This window comes from Prionailurus bengalensis, chromosome A1 (genome assembly GCF_016509475.1).
Source record: "Prionailurus bengalensis isolate Pbe53 chromosome A1, Fcat_Pben_1.1_paternal_pri, whole genome shotgun sequence".
Classification (NCBI taxonomy): Eukaryota; Metazoa; Chordata; class Mammalia; order Carnivora; family Felidae; genus Prionailurus; species Prionailurus bengalensis.
In genome coordinates this window covers 25,769,584-25,791,362 of record NC_057343.1, presented here as the reverse complement: position 1 = coordinate 25,791,362, position 21,779 = coordinate 25,769,584, and the positions used below count along the sequence as shown (strand labels likewise).

Below are 21,779 nucleotides of genomic sequence, written 5' to 3'. Positions count from 1 at the left end.
GGTCTAAGCAACAGCTTTCTACCCAGGAAAAAGATGTGTTTCTAGCACAATCAGTCTTTTAGGCATTTTGACTCATGTTTGTTGGAGAAGAGGATCAGGACAGAAGGGATGGACATCATCCCCAGTGAATATTATGTCCTTCATTCAACAACTGAAATGCCAGCAAGTACAGCTTCTATTTTTTTCATAGATAGGTAAACCATTGGACATTAGTGGCCAGAGAGAAAGCTGTATACCAGAGAGAGATGCTACTGGAATGGGTGATACCCCTAACCCTTGCAGGAGAAAAAGGAACTTTCATATGTGCCTAATATTTTATACAAAGCAAACCTGGGAAGTAGATACTTACTGTGTGTTTTTCAGACGATGAAATTGAAGCTTAGGGAGGTTATTTTACTCAACCATGGTATAGTGATTTAAATTTAGAGATCTGTTGGGGTGCCTGGGTGGCTCAGTTGGTTAAGCAGCTGGCTTTTGATTTCGGTTCAGGTGATGATGCGGTTTGTGAGATTGTGTGTGGAGCCAGTTTGAGATGCTCTCTCTCCCTTCCTCCCTGCCCCTCCCCCACGCACTCTCGTGTGCGTGTGCACTCTCCATCTCAAAATAAATAAATCAACCTAAAAACACAAACAGATTTAGGTCTGTTTATATGCTAAGATGGGAAATGTCCTTTTTACAGCTTAGGGCTCTTTTATGAGTTATCTCCCTGGGGAATAGAGGTGATGTGGGGATTTCATATCTGTGACCTTGGGTCTTGTCAGCTCCTTATGGTGATCTTCAAAAAACATGGGAGTAAAAGCTGCCTGTCATAGATTGGATTTCCTGGGAAGCTGATTCCAAAATGATTAGGTTTAATAGGGAGTGCTCTTGGGATCATCACCTGTGGAAGGAAAAAAACAGAATTGGGCACAGGGTATAATGCAGTCTGTAGGAGAGCTGAGGAGGATTCCATAGGGAGCCCTCCAGGTGTCATGAGTTGGGGTGAGGTATACCCTGTATTGACCAATCATTGCATGTGGTTTGTCCCAGGAAGAGTGCATGAATTTGGCAAAAGGGCCTCTCTTCAGTGAAGGCAATGTGAAAGAGGGCTAACAGCTAAGGGCTAACTTGTGGCCACACTCCCAGTAGCTAGGAGGATAAGGCCTTTGGTCCTAAATGGGGAAATGGTTGTACTTACAGTGTCCATTGCAATGCCCTTAATTTGCTTGTATTCTGGGAGAAACAGGGTTTGGAGACTAGTAGTTGGGGAACTGGACATTTGCTGAAGCAAAGTTGGCAGAGAAGCTTAGGGGAGTAATGTCTATACATGTCACCTTAGCACCTTGGCTCCAAAGTCATGGTTGACCTTAGTACTCTGCCTGCCAGGACTGAACCGGTGGGCGAGTATATTCATCCCACAAGCTTTGATTGCTGGCCATTGTGCCAGGCTCCGAGTCTTTTATGGTGAGCAGAAACAGACATGGCCCGTGCTCTGTGAACTAGGATTTATAGTCTACCGCAGGAGACACACATCAATCAAATATTAGTCCTAATGAAAACAGTTACAGACAGATAAGGACACCGAAGCCCCGAATACTGTTCTGTGGGTGTGGATAATAAAGGAATTTGACTTAGTTTAAAGGGTCAAGGGAAATTTCCCTGAGGAAGTATTGCTTAAGTGAACCATTTTCTGTCGCTGTTTTTGGAAATCTGAGAAAACATTTCCTTTTATGCCTATTATCTTGTCTCCATCTAATTATCTTTAATGAATGTGGAGACGGTGGAAACAACACATATCTCATACGTGACATGTTGACAAGAGTGTTTTGGGAAAATGTACAAGAGAGTAGAATTCGGGTGTTCTTATAAAAGAATTATGTGAGGACATGATATGTTAATTAGCTTGACTCTAGTAACCAGTTCACTATGTATATCAAATAATCATGTTGTATACCTTAAATATATACAATTTTGTTAAAACATAAAAGAAAAGAAAATGTTTTAAAACTTCAACCCTTCAAAAAAAAAGTTTTTTTTAGAGGCTTGGGACCATATCAGTTTTTCTTCCCCGTCTCCCTCCCTTTTTTCCAGACTTAATGCTGATGGGCTGGAACTCCTGGGAAGCTCATTTCCATAAGTTCTTGCTTTTGAGTTATGTGTATATGATTGACATACTATCCTCATTGTGTTCTGTTTTTCATCAAAAGGGTATAGAATTTTGGCAGCCTTTTGAATTAAATAAGCTGGTGGGGTTCCCTGGGAATTTACAATTTTATTATAATGTTGACAATGTAGTATGAGTTCCAAACTTATTTTTATCAATTAACTTCTGAAGCATATTCTTTTTTTAAGTTGTCAGTTGCTTCGTATTAGATACAATGTATTGTAGTGAATTTGATTTCTTTAAGAGAGAGAGTGATGCAAATGGGGTAGAGGCAAAAGGGGAGAGAGAGAAAGAGAGAGGGAGAGAGAAAGAGCATATCTCTAGCAAGTTCCACCATGCTCAGCGTAACCCTGGGATCATGACCTGGGCAAAAATCAAGAGTCGGATGGTCAACTGACTGAGCCACCCAGTCACCCCTGAATTTGATTCTTAATTTGTTTTAGTGTATGATGTATATTGTACTTAGAACTTCTGGTTGTTTGGTGGCCTAAATTGTCATCTTTAGCAGTTTGATCAGAGGCTCTTCTGACCTGGTTAATGTAGTAAAGAAGTGTGGTCCCCTCAGGTGTTTCTGTGCTCTAAAATATTTTTGTCTTTTCTTTATCTTAATAGCATTTCAGAGAACCAGCAATAAGGGACAGAGGCAAACTGGAAAATGATGTACTTCACTATTGGTGTCTTTCTTCCTTCCCCTTATTCTAAGGTAGATCTCTGAAATAGGTTTCTCTCTGAGAATGCAGTGAGGTATATTAAAATTAAATTCTGTATCGTAGATGTATCCCAGTAATGCCACCATTGTTAACTGCTGTCATTTTTATTACATTAACATTAGCTCATGTTTCTTCAATATTCAGTTATTAAAATAACTCCTTCTGCAAAATGCCAGGCTATTCTAGCTGCTAGGGATATAGCAGTAAACAAACAGACAAAATATCTGCCTTCTGTAGATTACATTCTAATGGGGAGGGAGAAGAGATGGTAAACAAATACATATATAGCAGGTGATAAGTGCTCTGAAGAAAAATAAATAAGGTAAAATGTATAGAAAGTAGCTGGGGATGCTGTTTTAAATAGGGTGGGGAAAGGGCCTTACTGATAAGGTGGTCTGTGATCAGAGACCTAAAGGATATTATGGGGGCATGCCCTCCAGATATCTGGGGGAAGAGTTTTTCAGAGATAACAGCAATTCAAAGGCCTGCAGACACGAGGTGCTGGTCCGTGTGGTTAGAGTCAAGCGAGTGAGAGAAAGTAGAAGGAGATGAGGCCATGGGCTAGCAGGGGCCTGAAACATGCAAGACATTATAGGATTTTTACTCTGAGTGACATGGGGAGCCAGTAGCCGTAGAGCTGGCAACGTGGCATGGTGATTATGGAGCTAGACTGCCTAGGTTAGAATCCTGGCTTCACTAGTAATTGTGAGAACCTTGGCAAATAATAACTCTCTGGTCTCCTTTTCTTTATCTGCAAAGATGGGATAATAATAGAGTTGTTCTGAGGATTAAGTGAAGTAACATTTATAAAGTGATTAGAAAAGTACCTGGCTTGTAGTAGGCACTATGTACATGTCTATTAAATAATTGAAAAGCTTTGAGCAGAACAGTATCATTTTACTTAATGTTTTAAGATGATGACTCTGGCTGCTGTATTGAGAATAAACTAGGTGTGGACAAGAGTGGAAGGTAGGAAATCGGATAGGAGGCCAATGTGATTATATAAAAAGTGATGGTGGCTTGCATTAGGATGGTAAGCCTGGAATTGGTGAGAAGGGGCTGGAGTCCTAATACAATTTGAAGGTATTGCTGACTGGATATGTCATTCAGTTGGATGTGGAATGTGAGATAAAAGGAGCTATTCAGAGTAACACCACGGAGTTTCAGCCTGAGTACCTGGAAGAATGGAGCTTTTGCTGAGACATGGAAAACTGCATGAGGAACATGTTTATGATGGAGAAATTAGAGTTCTGTTATGGATATTTTAAGTCTGAAATGTCTAGTGAATATTCAGATGGAGAGTTTGAGTAGGCAGTTAGATATATAAGTTGGGATTTGGGGGGAGAGCCTGGATTTGCTCTAAATTTGGGAGTTGTCATACAGATGGTATTTAAAGTCACGAGACTGGATAAGATTACATAAAGTTGAGTGTGGGTAGAGAAGAGGAGTGGTCTGAGGACTGAAACCAGAGCCTTTTAAAGGTGAGAGGCCAGGGAGATGAGAATCTAGATGTGTCGGGACCTAAAAGGAGAGGCCAGAGAAATATGAGGAAAATCAAGAGAGATTGTGGTGACTTGAAGCCAAGTGAAGAAAGTGTTTGTAGGAGGAGGAAACAGTTCTCAAATATTGTTGAGTGGCGTTAAAGATGAGGATTAAACATTGACTTGGCAGTGTGGAGATACTTGGTCAGTAGGGTCATCAGTTTCAGTGGAGTGGTAGAGAGTAGAGCCTGTCTATAGTAAAACAAAATGGCAAGGGGGGAACTGTAGTCAGCCAGCAGAGACAATGTTTTCAAAGCGCTTTGCTGAAAAGAGAGGCAGAAAAATGGGACAGTGTATAGAAAGAATTATAGATTCTGCTCTTAATAGATGTGTGATCTTGAAATTAGCAAATTTGCTCATCTTCCTGTGCCTCAGTTACCTCATTTGCAAAATGACTCTGTGGGTCAGGAGTCTTGGCAGGGCTTAATTGGGTCTCCTGCTTCAGAGTCTCTCCCAGGTTACAGGCAAGGTGTCAGCCAGGGCTGGAGTCTCATCTGAAGTAGTAACTGTGGAGAGATTGTTTCCGAGTTTTATTCTGGTTGGCAGAATTCAGATCCTCCAAGGTTATTGGTTCGAGCATTTATGTTTCCTGCCTGCCTGTTGGCTGGAGCCTCTCCTTAGTTTTTTGCCACCTGGGCCTCTCCAGCTTGGCAACTTACTTCATCAAAGTGTGCAGACTAAAAAAACAAGGAGAGAAGCAACACAGAAGTCACCATCTTATGTAGCCTAATCACAGAAGTAATATCCCATGTAGAGAAAAATGAATCCTCTTGCACTGTTGGTGGGAGTGGCCACTTTGCAAAACAGTATGGAGGTTTCTCAAAAAGTTAAAAGTAGAACTACCCTATGACCCAGTAGTCATGCTACTGGGTATTTACCCAAACAATACAAAAACACTTATTCAGAGGGATACATGCACCCCTTTGGTTACGGCAGCATTATTTATAATAGCCAAGATATGGAAGCAACCCAAGTGTCTATTGATTGATGAATGGGTAAAGATGTAGTATTTATATACACAATTCAATATTATTCAGCTATAAAAAAAGAATGAAATTTTGTCATATGCAATGAGTGACATGGATGGAGCTAGAGAGTATAATACTAAGTGAAACAAATCAGTCAGAGAAAGACAAATACCCTATGATTTCAGTCTGTGTGGAATTAAGAAACAAAACAAATGAGCAAATGGTGGGGGGGGGGGTGGAGAGATAAACCAAGAAACAGACTCTTAACTATAGAGAATAAACTGATGGTTACCCAGAGGGGAGGTGAGTTGGAGATAGAGGTGATGGGGATTAAGAAGTGCACTTGTTTTGATGAGTCACTGGGTGACTCTTGATCTCAGGGTTGTGAGTTCAGGTCCCATACCGGGTGTGGAGCCTACTTAAAAAAAAAAAAATAGACATGAACAAATTTTGTAGCCAAAAAAATAAAAATGAATGGAAACAATTAATTAAATAAAAGAATAAAGGTATCCTAGCCAAAGGGGAAGGGGAGTAACATCCCATCACCTTTGCTATATTGTATTGATTAGAAACAAGTCACAGGACCCCTTATCACTCAACAAGAGGTGATTACACAATGGTGTGAAGGTCAGGAAGTGAGTATCATTGGGGGGCATCTTAAGAGTGTTCCTGCCACATGTGGTAAGCACTCTAGTGTCAACGGTCATCGTCGCCGTCATCATTCTGATGGGGGGATGATTAGAGGAGAGAGGAAAGAGAGGGTAGAATTGAAGGAAAGATGCCCTTGATCAGACTACAGGGGAAGAAATTCAGGGCACAAGTGGAGGGATTGGCCATTGTTCATGTATTGTTTTTAGAGGGGAAGTCAGGATAAACGGCTCCTGCTTTGGCTACCTGGTAGATTTAGAGGTGCTCTGGATCCTCTTTCCCAGTTGGTAGAGGAAGTCAGGTTATCAGCACAGAGGGAGAAGGAAGGGAGGTGTTGTGGGTTTAAGAGTGAAGAGAACCTGTGACTCATCTGCGGTGGGAGAGTGAACTGACTAGGCAGATGGAGTTAAATTGCCAAGCATCTTGAAGGGCTAACTTGATGTTAGTGGCCATATATTTCAAGTGAGACTATTTGGCATCACTGTGTTTTTTTCCAGTTGCTCAGGTGCAGTGTGGAGAAGTAACACAAATCAAATCAATAAATTAATTAATAAAATAAGTAGCAGATAGATTGGCTTTAATGAGGATTAAGTTTCTGCCAGGCCAGTATGATGGAGGAGATAGGGGCAAGGAAATGATTGTAATGATGGGCTGTAAGTCCTTTAAGGAGCGAAGACGGGACATAGGCAGCTGAGGAACAGTGTTTAGAGTCAGTGATTTGAAGGGATGAAGGAACTGTTGAAGTACTGAGGAGAGAGCCAGGAAGATAGGAGATAGTGATTAGAGTGATTGCTTGAAATACAGATTGTGGAAGGGACACTGTTACTGTCAGGGAGGAGGTCTTATGGCATCTATATATGTAGAGGGCTCATTTGAACCAGGAACTTGGAATATGATGGAGAAAAGACACCAACTTTCTCCTATGGACTTTATTAAAGAATATGGCTGGTCTTCGATAAATTTTGGTGTAAAGAATGCATTCATAATTGAAGAAATACCATTAGGATCTCCTTTTGACCCTTTTGTTTCTGATTTTTTTTCTACTGTATATCCAAACAAAGCACTATAATTTGTTTGATAGTTAAGTGGTTCTTGTTGCAAATGAAATCTTGGTAAATAGAATTTTTTTTCCTTTCTTGTTTGGAAGCTCTGACTCAGTTATGCATTGACGTCCGTGTTATCATTCCAAGATTACTGGGGGAAATAACAGTGACACCTGACACCCATTGAGTACTTGCTTTGTGTGAGGTATTATGCTTCATGTGGTATCTCATTCCTCACAGCAGGCTAACCTTGAAGGTGTGTACTGATTCCAGAGTTTAAATTACCTCTTAGAAGAAATAGTAATGATTCTAAAAAAAAAAAAAAAAAAGGGGGCCGCCTGGGTGGCTCAGTTGGTTAGGTGTCCAACTTTGGCTCAGGTCAGGATGTTGCAGTCTGTGACTTCCAGCCCCACATCGGGCTCTGTTCTGACAGCTCAGAACCTGGAGCCTGCTTCAGATTCTGTCTCCCCACCCCCCGCCCCTCCCCCACTCCTGCTCTCTCAAAAATGAATAAATGTTAAAAAAAAATTTTTTTTTTTAGAAATAGTAGTGATTCAGCATGTATTCTCTTAACCTTTTTGGGAATTAACCCCCCCTCCCTTTTTTTAAAAATTATGTTTATTTATTTATTTTGAGAGGGCAAGAGCGAGCCCGTGCATGTGAGCACAAGCAGGGGAAGGGCAGAGAGAAGGAGGGACAGAATCCCAAGCAGGTTCTGTGCTGTCAGTGAGTGCAAAGCCTGATTCAGGGCTTGAACTCACAAACCTCGAGATCATGACCTGAGCTGAAACCAAGAGTCAGACACTTAACCAACTGAGCCACACAGGTCCCTGGGAGTTAAATATATATCTAGTTACAAATAGATGCTGGATCCAGACTGCCTGGGTTTGAATCCTGACTCCATCATTTACTAATTATATAACCTTGGCTAATTTATATAATCCCTGGGTGTCCCAGATTCATACTCTGTGAAATGAGGGTAATTAACAGTACCTACTTTATAGAGATGTGAGGATTAAATGTGTAAAGGTATGGAAAATGCTTATAACAATGTCAGGAAAGTAGTAAGTAGTATATAAATGTTAGTCGTGATATTTAATCATTTATTTCAGCAGATCCTTGATCTTTGGTCAGAGTTATAGTCTTAAGCACAGTAAAATTTGATTTTTGAACTCATCTTGAACTTGGTGGTATCTCTGAATAATATCATGTTAGAGTGTTATGCCCCTCTGAGAAACATTTTCTGGTAGCCTTTCTCATGTCTGAACTTTAGGACTTACTTGGGAACATAAGTTAGCACTTTGTTTTGTTAAGTTTTTTTGACTAGCTTTAGTTTTGTGTCACCAGCTCGACTGACTTCAAGCTCTTTGAGAATTAAGATGATTTCTTAGTATCCCTTCTAGTGCAAAATGTATGAGAGTGTGATACTTAATGATCAGTTATTACAGGCAGAAAGTAACATAGAAACATATCATTTTATGTTGAAGAAGTTTGTTAGCATCTAAAACATAGTCTTATTAGTGTTTTATTTATTTTTGTAGGTTCCTAAATATTTGTCCCAGCAATGGGCTAAAGCCCCTGGAAGAGGTGAAGTTGGGAAACTGCGGATTGCTAAGTAAGTTATTTATTTTTGACATCTTAAAATGCTGGTTTTTGAAATTTTTATAAATGCTTTTACAAGTCATAACAGTTCTTTTTCAGATGGGGAATTTACCTGGAAAATGAGAATGAGCACATCAAGGATTGTCAAGAGATGGTTAGGTGCGCTGTGAGGAGTTGTGTGTGCACATGTGTATTTGTGTGCATGTGTATAGATGTGTGTGCACGCACACACACACACCCCTCTCTAGTGATAGGTGTAAATATAAAGTCAGATTTATTGGTAAAACTTACTGGCAGTGAAACAGTAGAGTATGTAGTTCCCTCATCCCTCCATCTTCTCCACATCTTGTGAAGATGGATGCTTGGGTTGGGCATAACTAGATGTACCCAGTAAGTGCTTCAGTAGAAAGACTTTGCCATGGTGTCACCGTGTCTATCTATAGAGGTATTGGAAGAGGGTAGGGAACACCTGGAAAACAATGTAAAGGTTTAGTTTCCTGATTAAAGAAATGACCTTGTTAGAAAGGGAAGCCTCTTTCAAAGCTCAGCTGGTGTCAGCCAGAGGCCTTGCATTCCACTCTGTTCATTCAGTCTTAACTCTAATCAGATTTTCCTGCCTACTACTCCATTGGAAGAGCTCTAGTTGGTCTCCAGTGCCTTCCTTTTAGTTAGTTAGTTAGTTAGTTAGTTTAGTTAGTTTTTGCTTCACTACAAATCACCCCCAAATTTAGTGGCCTAGAACAAAAACCTTATTATTTGCTTATAATTCTGTGGAGCATTTCTGTTTGGGACTGACCTGGCCTTCCTGGCTAGAATGGCTTCACTCATGTGTCTAGTGGTTGGCTTGCTCTCAGCTGGGACAGTGGCCGTGTGTGTTTTATCTGCGGCATGCTCATTCACATGATGGTGAAAACTCCTAGAGCAAAAGAGAGAGAAGTCCCAATACACAAGCACTTAGCAAACCTGTGTTTGCATCATGTTTGCCAGAGTCCTCAGGATGCAACTCATAGCCAAGCCCAGGTTCATGGGGAGAGCAATACAGTCTACCTCCTGGTGGGGGTCACTGCGAAGGATTTGTAGTCCTTTTTTGCAATCTGGCACATCTACCTTCCTAAATCTAAGAGTCACTTGTCAGCCTTCTTAATTGTCCTTCAACAGAATTTTGACATAGTGATTATTCCAATCCTCCAACCCTTTTTTTCATTTCACTTCTGGGACACCACTCCTGATTGTCGTCCATAGGGGACTGTTCCTTCTCAGTCTGATGCTGGCTTCTTCTCTTCATCTTCTCAATCTCTAAATGTTATTTGACCCCAGGGTTTTCTTTCTAGTTTTTTTTTTCTTCCTTACCTTTGTTCTGACAGATCTTTTTTTTTTTTTTTTTTTTCAATGTTTATTTATTTTTGGGACAGAGAGAGACAGAGCATGAGCAGGGGAGGGGCAGAGAGAGAGGGAGACACAGAATCGGAAGCAGGCTCCAGGCTCTGAGCCATCAGCCCAGAGCCCGACGCGGGGCTCGAACTCACGGACCGCGAGATCGTGACCTGGCTGAAGTCGGACGCTTAACCGACTGCGCCACCCAGGCGCCCCCATCTTCAAATATTTTTAAGGCTAGGAGATACATAGTCAAGTATGGATTCTTAGAGGAAGATTAACCAGTTTATGGATGATCTGTGTGACAAAAAAAAAAAAAAGTATATTTGGGTAAAGCATGAAAACAAGGTTTTAAAGAGCCAGTGTGACATAGTGGCTATGAGTATGGACTCAGGAGTCATTCAGCTCTGGGCTTTATCTAGACCTTGTTAACTTACTAGCTATGTGACTTTCGGTAAGTTGCTTACCCTCTCTGTTTCCTCATCTATTAAAAGGTTGTGGTATTAATACTTCAGGGGTTCAATGCATGTAAAATAGCCAGTAGTGTTTACCTACTGTTGTGCCACATACTGCATAGTACAGACTCTGTGTTGTGTATGATGTGTGGGTATGGACCTCCCTTCCCCGGCACATCTCCCAAAGGTAAGCAGCAGCAGTTTGCAGTGCCTTAGATAGGCCAGAAGCCAGGAAGGTCTGTGTGGTGTGGTTGTTCATTCCAGCAGAGACAGTGCTGTGGAGTAGAGGAATTGGGAGAGGCAGAGGACGGGGAGAAGACATGCAGGTGGGAGTGCAGCTCTCCCCAAATGGGTTCCGTTTACACCTGAAAACAGGAGAATCCAGCCTGTTGTAACAGCTGGTGACATTTGGGCCATTTCTCTTAGGCAGTTTATGCAATGTTTCTAAAGCATTGTACTTGGATTATTTTTATACCTTTGGGCGTGTGATGTGTACTGCGTTTCAGTTAGCTTACGGTTTTACTTTAGGTTAAGTTTTATTTGTTTTTTTTTTTTAATTTAAAAACTTTTTTTTTAATGTTTATTTTTGTTTTTTTGTTTTTAATTTTTTTTTTAACATTTATTCATTTTTGAGACAGAGCATGAACGGGGGAAGGTCAGAGAGAGAGGGAGACACAGAATCCGAAATAGGCTCCAGGCTCTGAGCTGTCAGCACAGAGCCCGATGTGGGGCTCGAACTCACATACCGCGAGATCGTGACCTGAGCCGAAGTCGGACGTCCAACCGACTGAGCCACCCAGGCGCCCCAATGTTTATTTTTGATAGAGAGAGAGAGAGAGGGAGTGTGAGTGGTGCAGGGGCAAAGAGAGAGGGAGGCAGAATCTGAAGCAGGCTTCAGGCTCTTGAGTTCTAGCTTTATTTCTAAACACATTTAACAGTTAGGGTCATATGGGGGCCCACTAATAAAAAATATGTGGACAAAAAAATCAATGAGATGTAATTTTTCTGTTATAAAATTGACTAAATTTAGAAAACCTTACTGTTGATAGGAGTTTAAATAGGTGCAAACTTTCTGAAGGCCAGCCTGGCAACATATATATGTGTACACACATATATGACACACTCACATGTATTCACACACACATTACTGCCCAGAACAAAGTAGAATAATAATCCTGCTGTTTTCTCTGCCAGTTAGCTACAGTGCCAACAGTTCAGTTCTTGGTGCTGCCCTTATAGAAAGACTCAGACGAACTCATCCAGCAGTGTGGGACTGGGATAATGAGAAGGCTAGACATATTAATAATAAAATATTCATGCTCTTGACCCAGCATTTTCATGGCACATAGCTTCTAAAAGAAATAAGTTAGTGATGCAGAGGTTGAGGATATTCATTTCATCATTGTTATAGAGAAAAATTAGTAACATTCTCAAATTCTGTAGCAAGGAATTAATGAAGTAAACTGGGGACATTTTGAAATTATTTAATACTTTTTTTAATTTAAAAACTTTTTATTTAAAAACATTTTAATGTTTATTTATTTTTATTTTTATTTAAAAAAATTTTTTAATGTTTATTTTTGAGACAGAGAGAGAGTGCAAGTGGAGGAGGGGCAGAGAGAGAGAGACACAGAATCTGAAGCAGGCTCCAGGCTCTGAACTGTCAGCACAGAGCCCGACGTGGGGCTTGCACAGACCGCGAGATCATGACCTGAGCCGAAGTCGGATGCTCAACTGACTGAGCCACCCAGACGCCCCTAATGTTTATTTTTGAGAGCGGGACACAGAGTGTGAGTGCGGGAGGGTCAGAGAGACAGGGAGACAGAATCTGAAGCAGGCTCCAGGCTCTGGGCCGGCCACACAGACACCAACGCGGAGCTTGAACTCACAAATGGTGAGATCAGACCTGAGCCGAAGTCTGATGCTTAACCGACTGAGCCACCGCCCCCAAAAACTTTTTCATTAAAAAAATTTTTCATTTTAATTTTTAAGTAGGCCTATGCCCGGTGTGGGTCTTGGACTCATGACCCCGAGATCAAGAGTCCTGTATGTTCCACTGACTGAGCCAGCCAGGCACCCCAGTATTTTCATTTTAAAACAATGTCAAGCTACAGAAAAGTTAGTCAGAAGAACAGTATAAAGAACTTTTGTGGTTTTTTGGTGACTACAAAAAGGACATTCTCCTACAACAATCACAGCACACCCCTCCAAATCAGTAGGTTAACATCATACGCTACTGCCTAATCCTTAGACTTTATTCAGGGTTTGCCACTTATCTCCAGACTGTTTTATAGCAAAAGGATCCAGTCCACAACGTTGAATTACATTCCGTTGTCCGTTCTCTCAGTTTCCTTAAATCTAGAACATTTGGAAGTCTTTGATCGACTTGTATACTGTATAAGTGTCAACATGCTTGATGTTTACAAGGCTGTTATTTTATGTAATTTGAGTTTGATGTTTCTTCATGATTAGATTGGGGTTATATACCAGGTGAAACTGGGTTCTTACTGTATTTTAGCAAGGTTTATGTGTTTTCATTTTGTCCCATTACTGGTAGTGGTAACTTTGATCACTTGATTAAGGAGCGTCTTCTATGCTTTTTCACTGTAAAGTTACTCTTTTCCCTTTTATAATTAATATTCTGTGAGGTGGTACTTGGAGACTATGTATATATTCCATGTCTTTTTTTTTTTTTAATTTTTTTTTTTTAACGTTTTTATTTATTTTTGGGACAGAGAGAGACAGAGCAGAGACGGGGGAGGGGCAGAGAGAGAGGGAGACACAGAATCGGAAACAGGCTCCAGGCTCCGAGCCATCAGCCCAGAGCCTGACGCGGGGCTCGAACTCACGGACCGCGAGATCGTGACCTGGCTGAAGTCGGACGCTTAACCGACTGCGCCACCCAGGCGCCCCTCCATGTCTTTTTTTTTTTAATGTTTATTTATTTTTGAGAGAGAGAGACAGAGTGCAAGTGGGGGAGGGGCAGAGAGAGAGAGATAATGAGAGAGACAGAAAGAATAGAATCCAAAGCAGGCTCCAGGCTCCAAGCTGTCAGCACAGAGCCCGATGTGGGGCTCGAACTCACGGACTGCAAGATCATGACCTGAGCCAAAGTTGGACACCTAACCAACTGAGCCACCCAGGCACCCCTATGTATTCCTTTCTCATCAGATTTTCCACTTTATTAATTTAGCTTTGTTAGTGTGAACTCATGGATTCCAGTTTTAGTCAGTGAGTCACAGTTTGTTACTATCATCATTTATTCTCGTGTTCAAATTGTCCAAAATGCAGCCACTGGAAGCTCCTCCTAGCCCGGTTCCCATGCCCCTTTGTAAAATGTGCAGTTCAGTAGTGCAGCCCCATGGCCTTTTGGCATGTCTTCATCATTCTTTGAGCACTTACTTTTTGTCATAGAAAAACGGTTTTGGACTCACCTTGCGTATTTCTGTCAGAGCCTGGAGTCAGGCATTTCTCCATGGAGTCCTAGTTCTTCTTCTTCTTTTTTAATGTTTATTTATTTATTTTGAGGGGTGGGAGGCGGGGAAAGAGGGAGAGAGGGAGAATGAGAATATCCCAAGCAGGCTCCACGCTGTCAGCACAGAACCTCCATCTCTCGAACTGTGAGATCATGACCTGAGTGGAAATCAAGAGTCAGACGCTTAACCCACTGAGCCACCCAGGCACCCCCCCACACCCCTTTATTTCCTGACCCTGCTAGGTTCTGACACACTTCTTGTTGAAGCATTCCTCTATAGGGATGCCTTCCTTACCCTCCTGGGCACTGACACCTCGCCCCAGGCTATCCCCTCAGCCCCAGGCACTTGCTTTCCATCCCATTCGGGTTATGCTGCCTCTTCTCAACCCAGTCTTCAGATACCCACCTTCCTTGGCTCCATCTAATGGTTTTTGAGCTGACTTTTCAAGAAGGGAATGTATGAATAGGAATTAAAACCAACAAAAAATCCTGGAGCACAGTTAAAGACTTGGTATTATTTGGTTGATTTTTTTAACCTTCAAAAAGGGGGTGTTTTATTGGCTGTCAGTAATTAGTGAAAAGTCTCCTCCCATTGATGTCAAATCTGAGAAGTATTTAAAAAGTGTAAGAAAAAGACAATTTTCTAGAAAGGCCAGAGGAACTAGATTGGAGTGTAAAGGAATAGTGGCGGGGTATTGAGAAGTGGACTCAGAGTGATGAAGGACTGACTGCACAGCATTGTGAGGCATTCAGTGAAAGGGTGGGCTACATGTTCACTGCGTTCATTTCTGAGGATATTACCGTGTTTTACAGTAGTTGATGTTTATAATTTTAACCACAGGTTATCATGAAAAAGATATATTTTATTGGTAATATTGAATGACAAAAGGTCGTGTATACTTCACACATTTATATGCCAAGACAAAAGAATATCTAATCCTTTAAAAATAAGTCTTAAGTCTTTTTTATTCTAGAAAATTAACTCATCCAGAGTTCATCAATCTCTTATCATTCCAGCCAAGATGATGTTATAAATAAATATATGAAAATAAAATTGTCATCCCCTGTTGTGTTCTGTAATTGCATCTGGGTGATTTTCTATCCCCCAGACTGGAAATGTCAGCATGATCTTTAATCAGTCCTTTTCCCCTTGCTGCCTACTTCCAATCATTTCTTCTTCTGTCAGTTCTGACAGCTCAGATATCCTGCCACACACTCCTCCTCTTTGCATTCTGCCATTGCCTGGTTAAAGCCTTCATTACTTTTTTGTGAGTTTTTGCATTAACCTCAATTCAATTCAGTAAACATTCTGCAAGTGCTTTCCCTGCATCTTTGCCTTTATTTTGATTGCGGCACCTCTGTCTGAAAGGTTAGCTTAATTAAATGTCCCTAGAAGCCAGGTCCAGGAGTAATAGGGAAGGGACTGCAATGAATTCATTGCCTGTCTGTGCATGTCAAAGGGATTATTGTCATACTGAATTGAGGGGTGGGTGAGGGCACTATCGCTGCCAAATCTTCCAGTCTTTTGAGAGGAGCTGCAAATGCATATTTTTACATGAAATCTTAGAATTTTTTCACTTCTCTTTTAGGTGCTTCCCAACAAAAGGGTGATCAACATTGCATTTTAATACGTGAAAGACTCTGAGGAGTCCTGCAGTAAACAAATCTGTTTAAGATTCTGGATTCCTTAGTCTGGCCCAAGAGGCTCTTTACCACTTGACTCAAGCCTACCATTCACTGATGTTAGAAAGAATGTGCTAGATCTTCTCACTTCTGTGTTTAATTGGATTACTCTCTTAACCTGGAATGCCTCCGTGCTGTTGACCTCATCTCTCATTTAATTTGTCTTTTGCTAGCTTTCTCATCTGCATTTCCTGACAGCACGTTGTACCTGTCATAAAGTTATTATCCTGTTTATGTTGTTCATGGATCGAATCGTTTTGCATTAAACTAGGACCTTTGAGGACAAAGACCTGTGTTCATACTGTATACCATGCACTTGGCACAATGCCTAATGTTTGTAGACACTTCATCACAGAATGAGTGGTTGAGCCTCTGAGTGAAGGCAGGTTGGAACTCAGTCTGGTGTCATGGAGAAACAGTAGTTTTCTAACTGGTCTTCATATCCATTTTATATATATTTTCTGGTGCAAGTTTCTAGGAGCATATTTTATACTGTATTCTTTTGTTCATGCAATACATGTGGCTCTCCATTGCCTAAGGAATAAAGTCCATGCTCTGCACTGTGATATTCAAGATATTCTGTGGTCTAGCCTCAGTTCTCCTTTATAGTTCATCTCCCACTATTCCTTAGTTTGTACTCTCCGAGCCAAATGTGACTACATTTTCATGATCAGACTCTTTGTGGCTTTGCTCAGCTGATACGTCTGATACTATTTTCCGGTCTCAGCCTGTTGAAATCCCAGTACCCTTCAAGACTTAGCTCAGGCTTTCTCTTTTGTTAAGCCATTCCTCAACTCCTAGAATGGAAGAAATGGTCTCCTATCTGATCCTGGCACATTGGGATTCTCTTAAACATTAATTAAAATTTATCTCTTGTAGTTATGGATATAGCTTTTATTATCTTCTGCCTGGGAACAGATATTACATCCAGTACTTTGCTTAGAGTAGATATTTAATACATGGTTTTTAAAATTAGACTATTATATAGTATGCAGAAATAAAGGTAACAGTAACAAGATCATTACTTGGATAAACTGTTATTAGGACAGGTTGCAATAGTGTTAAGTGATATAAACTTATAACATGTACACAGGGGATTAATGTGGTTTTTATTTTTACCAAATGATTACAAGTAGGTTAGTTGAGGAGAGCCAAGGGTAAATATTAGTTGATCTATGTAAATGCTATATTTTATGTAAATATGAAATAGTGTTATTTCTTTTAGTTCTTAACATACATTTGAAGAAAACATGAAATCTAAATAAAATTCTTTCCTTTCTTTTAGGAATCAAGGAAGGACTGAGGTAAGATTATTTCTATGAATATTTTATTGAAAACGTGAGATTATTTTACCATGTATTAGTAATAGTAAAGAGAACGTGGTGTTTGCATTCTGGAAAACTACATCAAAACACTGGCTGATGGTGAGGAACACGTAACAGTATAAATGTCACTTTTGTGTGAATGAATGGACTCCTTTCTAGTCGTTCATTCTTAGCATTTTTCTGCTTTGACCCAAAATATCCCTTCACTGGGTACTATGAGGCTTATTCTTGCTTCAGTATTACTCGAATATTATTTCAGTGTGGCAAAGGCATTTGGTCTGGATTTTTCAGGGCTTTAGGTTTTGACCCATTAAGTCCAGGACATAATTATGGTACCTATCACATACTAGAGAAGTATTTAATAAATGCTTTATGGCCTTTCCTTTGTGGTTGGGAGATTAGTATTTTATGTTTATAAATCCCTTTGATATAAAATGTGAGGTTCCTTTGGGGAGAGCTGGTATGTAGTAAAAATCCTTGTGAAAAAACGTCTACTACGTCTTTTTTATTCTAAACCTCAATATTGAATTGCCTTTGTAAGTATTTATTTGTATTTGTTAAAGTATTCAAAAATAAAACAGCACCATGTACTCCTACAGCAGTCATTAAGACCTAAAAAAGAAATACATCCCCTGCTTATGGGAATGTTTAAGCTTTCTAGTAATAGCTCACTTTCCCCCGCTTTAAGTTCAGTCACCTTTTAAATACTCTTATAATATTCATTAAGCAAATACTGTTTTCTTTCTATGTGCCAGGCCCTTTGCTATATATTTATTTATATTATATATTTAAGTATATACATTTTGTAAGGATATAAATGTAAGAAGATAAAATCCCTTGACTTCAGAGACCTTAGGGGAAAAAATTTATTCCTGTTTTGGAGCTAGAGTTTCTTCAGCCATAAACCAGAGAAAAACATTTGAAAGCTGTCACCCATCTTTATAATGGTAGATCAGCCCCATTATTCTGACAAATGGGAATAGATTCCCTTTTTATGACTAAGTATTAAGGATTTTTTGATAAAGTTTTAGAAAAATGTTGAATAAAACTGAGGGCTGATGGGGGGTGGGAGGGAGGGGAGGGTGGGTGATGGGTATTGAGGAGGGCACCTGTTGGGATGAGCACTGGGTGTTGTACGGAAACCAATTTGACAGTAAATTTCATATATTAAAAAAATAATAAAAGAAAAATGTTGAATAAAATGACTAGAAATTGAGGTTCATATTTTTAAAAAGGTATTTGATTTATAATCAGAATTTCTGTGAAAGATACTTTGAATACATAAGTCTGTTGTAATAAGCTTTTGTTAATGTGTCTGTTAGGTGTCATTTACTTTGAATGAGGATCTTGCAAATATTCACGATATTGGCGGAAAACCAGCTTCTGTCAGCACCCCTAGAGAACATCCATTTGTCTTACAAAGTGTTGGAGGACAGACATTAACAGTCTTTACTGAGAGCTCATCAGGTAAGTGGGAATAGAATTATTTAATGTGATTCCAGTACTTGTTATATAGATGCTATGTCTCAAATTACACTTTAAGGTCATTATCAAGGCTGCTTTACCTGTTGTTCTGTCTACCTCTGTTATTCATTTCATGCTATTTGTTTCTGTACTTTCCTGTGATTAATGAAATTTTGGCTGTTACTCGAAGGGTTTAATTTCCATTTGGGGCATGAAGAAATAGAACAAAGCAGATGGAAGAGTCTGGTGCATCAAGCTGTCTTCTAGGATGTTGAAGAAACAGTATTCTGAGTTTTGCCAAGATAAGGTCATACTTTCCTGTTTTGGTAAATTGATATTCAGCAACTATAAGTTGTGTTTAAAAAAATACTGCTTAATATTAGGGAATATTTTAGTCTGAATTTTTGCCTTTGTAGGTTTCAGTTCTAAGAGAGCCTTTTTAGTACCGAGATTTGAACTGTTTTTACTTGGTTTTGACACTCAAGAAGCTCTGTGTTAAGTACAGTTTGTAAATTTTGTGTGTTTGCTCTGATATGCTACCAGTTCAGTAAATCAGGAGCAAGTGTTTCAGTTTGTGCATTAGAGAGGGAGATTTTTTGCAGCATATGTATATGTTTATTTTCATTGTTTCTTGGTTTTTCACCTTCTCTGAATGTAGAATATTACTATTAATGTAGCAGGGCAACTCATTTTAATGGAGCTAATTTCCTATATCTAATTTAAAAAGTTTGTTGGTTGTGTAAGGAAAATGATTTGTGATTTTGTCATATCTGCATTAAACATTACAAAGAAGGCTATAAGAAATTATAGTATGTTAAGGATGTTATTGTTATAAAAAAAGAATATGTTCAGATAAATTTTTTGTGATGTCTTAGAATACCAGTAGCTATAAAAACTGATCTAAAAAATATTAGTATTTCCCCCCACTTTTAATGTAGAATGTAACACAGGGGTAAAATAACTTTTCTGCATGTGGTTTAGGGTAAAAGTTTTGTTTTATTGCATTATTCTGATGCTATAATAATATTGATACTATAATAATGTGTAGTATTATGGGAGGTAGAAAGTGTTAAATACTTGCATTTTCTCTTGGAGAGGATTCAGTCATTCAACAAATATTTATTGTATGCCATGCAGGGCATAGCACAGGTGCATCCAAGGAATCTTGTGTTTGTCTTGTGATTGATAGGATTTAATAATACCCATTGAACCTGTGGGTTTTTTCTACTTTTGTGTTGTCCCTGGAGTAGAAGAGGCATAGTACCAAGATCGTAAATAGGAGGCAGAACCGTGAAAAAGTTTGAGGTAGGAAAATTTTGAACTACTTTTGTAGAAAAAGGTATCCTATTTCAGCCTTTTTACATTTTACTAAATTGCTAATTTTTTCAACATGTGATTTATTACTTATATAAAAGACAGTGCTGACAGCTCAGAGCCTAGAGCCTGTTTGGATTCTGTGTCTCCCTCTCTCTCTCCCCCTACCCCGCTAGTGCTCTGTCTCTGTCTCTCTCAAAAATAAATAAAACATTAAAAAAAAAGTTTTAAAAGACAGTGATTTAGAACGATAAGGTTTGTTATCCTCAAAATTTATCTTCCATTAAAAAAAATTTTTTTTTAATGTTTATTTTTGAGAGAGAGAGAGAGAGAGAGAGAGTAAGCATGTGCAGGCAGGGGAGGGGCAGAGAGAGAGGGAGACACAGAATTCGAAGCAGGCTCCAGGCTCCGAGCTGTCAGCACAGAGCCTTATGTGGGGCTCGAACTCACAAACGGCGAGATCATGACCTGAGCCGAAGTTGGACACTTAACCGACTGAGCCACCCAGGCACCCCTTTATCTTCCATTTTTAATCTCGTAAATTCTTTAGTTAGTATTGTTCTCTTTTTGAACATTTTGTGTTCACATTTCTGGTTACAGTGTACTCCAAAGTGAATTTGGTATTATAAGGATTATCTTGGCAGGGATATGGAAGTGGATCAAGATTGTCATCCTTCTTCTGGAGTTTGGACAATATGTTCTTGCTTTGTAGAGCTGTGGTAATACAAATGCAAGTCTAAGTTGCTGCTAGATGCTGCACACTATAAGGAAACTTTTTTCTTATTAATAGCAGTCATTTCGGTTTAAGTCATTGTTCCTTGGTTCTCCTTGCACTTTTCTGGGCTTTGTTTTCCTTATTTGTGAAATGGGATAATTATTATTTATGTATAAATAAGAATATATTTAAAACACAACAACACTCTACATAATAAATGGTCAGTGACTATTAACTGTTATTATTAGATTTTTTTTTTTTTTTTTTTTTTTTAGCTCTATCTATAGATGTATATATTTTTTTAAGTAAGCTCCGGGCCCAATATGTGGCTTGAACTCAGCCATGACCCCAAGATCAGGTGTTGCATACTCTACTGACTGAGCCAGCCAGGTGCCCCTATATTAGATCTTGTTTTTAAACACTTTAGGTTTCAAGTTTATTTTAAGCCATGTGCTTGCAGTTTAGCTGTCTGTGTGTATACCATTTGATGAACTTCAGCCAATAGAGATTTTTATTTATTTATTTGTTTGTTTGTTTGTTTATTTATTTATTTTTTTCCTGCTTTATTTATTTATTTATGAGAGTGAGCGAGTGCACATGTGTGTGCAAGAGCATGAACAAGGGAGGGGCAGAGAGTGAGGGAGACACAGAATCTGAAGCAGGCTCCAGGCTCTGAGCTGTCAGCACAGAGCCTGACACGGGGCTGGAACTCGTGTACCACGAGATCATGACCAGAGCTGAAGTCAGACGCTTAATCTACTGAGTCACCCAGGTGCCCTCGTTCAGTATTTTTGGATTGCCTCAATGACCGAGGGGGGGGGAAAAAAAACAACTCCATAGAGTTTTTTAATGAACCACTGTTTTTAATGATTCAATTTTATATGTTAGAGTTTTTTTTTTTTGTGAGGATGGAATTAGAGGGGACTGATATGTTTTACATTGTCTTCTTAATTAAACCATTCTGCATTTCTTGAGTGTTCTGTGACCACAATTCGTTTCTAGTTGAGTATTCCTGTCTGAGGGAACATGTTTTATTTTTAAGACTATTTGGGGTTTGACTCTTTTTCTGCCTTCACATTTCTCTGTGAAATTCTAAGTCTATTTCTCTATTAAATACATTTTTAGCTAGTCTTCTTATCTCTGTACCAGTATCTAGAGAGAAATGCCTGTGTTCAGTCTTCACTTTTTCCTGCTTGGATCTTTGGTTTAGTGTTTTTATCTACTATTTGTTGGAAATTAAATAACTTATGTTTCTTTTATAATTTACGCCCTTATGTTTGTTCGAACTTAGGTTTTATTCTTTATAATTGCAAATCCTA

The 21,779-nt window shown here is 39.4% G+C and overlaps 1 protein-coding gene across 1 annotated transcript in view; it reads left to right on the top strand.

The window, feature by feature from the left end:
* GTF2F2 (general transcription factor IIF subunit 2) overlaps window positions 1–21,779 on the top strand; it is a 154,029-nt gene that overhangs the window by 5,220 nt on the left and 127,030 nt on the right. Inside the window, exons 2-4 of the mRNA XM_043579108.1 lie at window positions 8,595–8,668; window positions 16,928–16,946; window positions 18,290–18,434. Of these exons, the coding sequence (XP_043435043.1) occupies window positions 8,595–8,668; window positions 16,928–16,946; window positions 18,290–18,434 (238 nt within the window). The remainder of the gene's footprint in view (window positions 1–8,594; window positions 8,669–16,927; window positions 16,947–18,289; window positions 18,435–21,779) is intronic.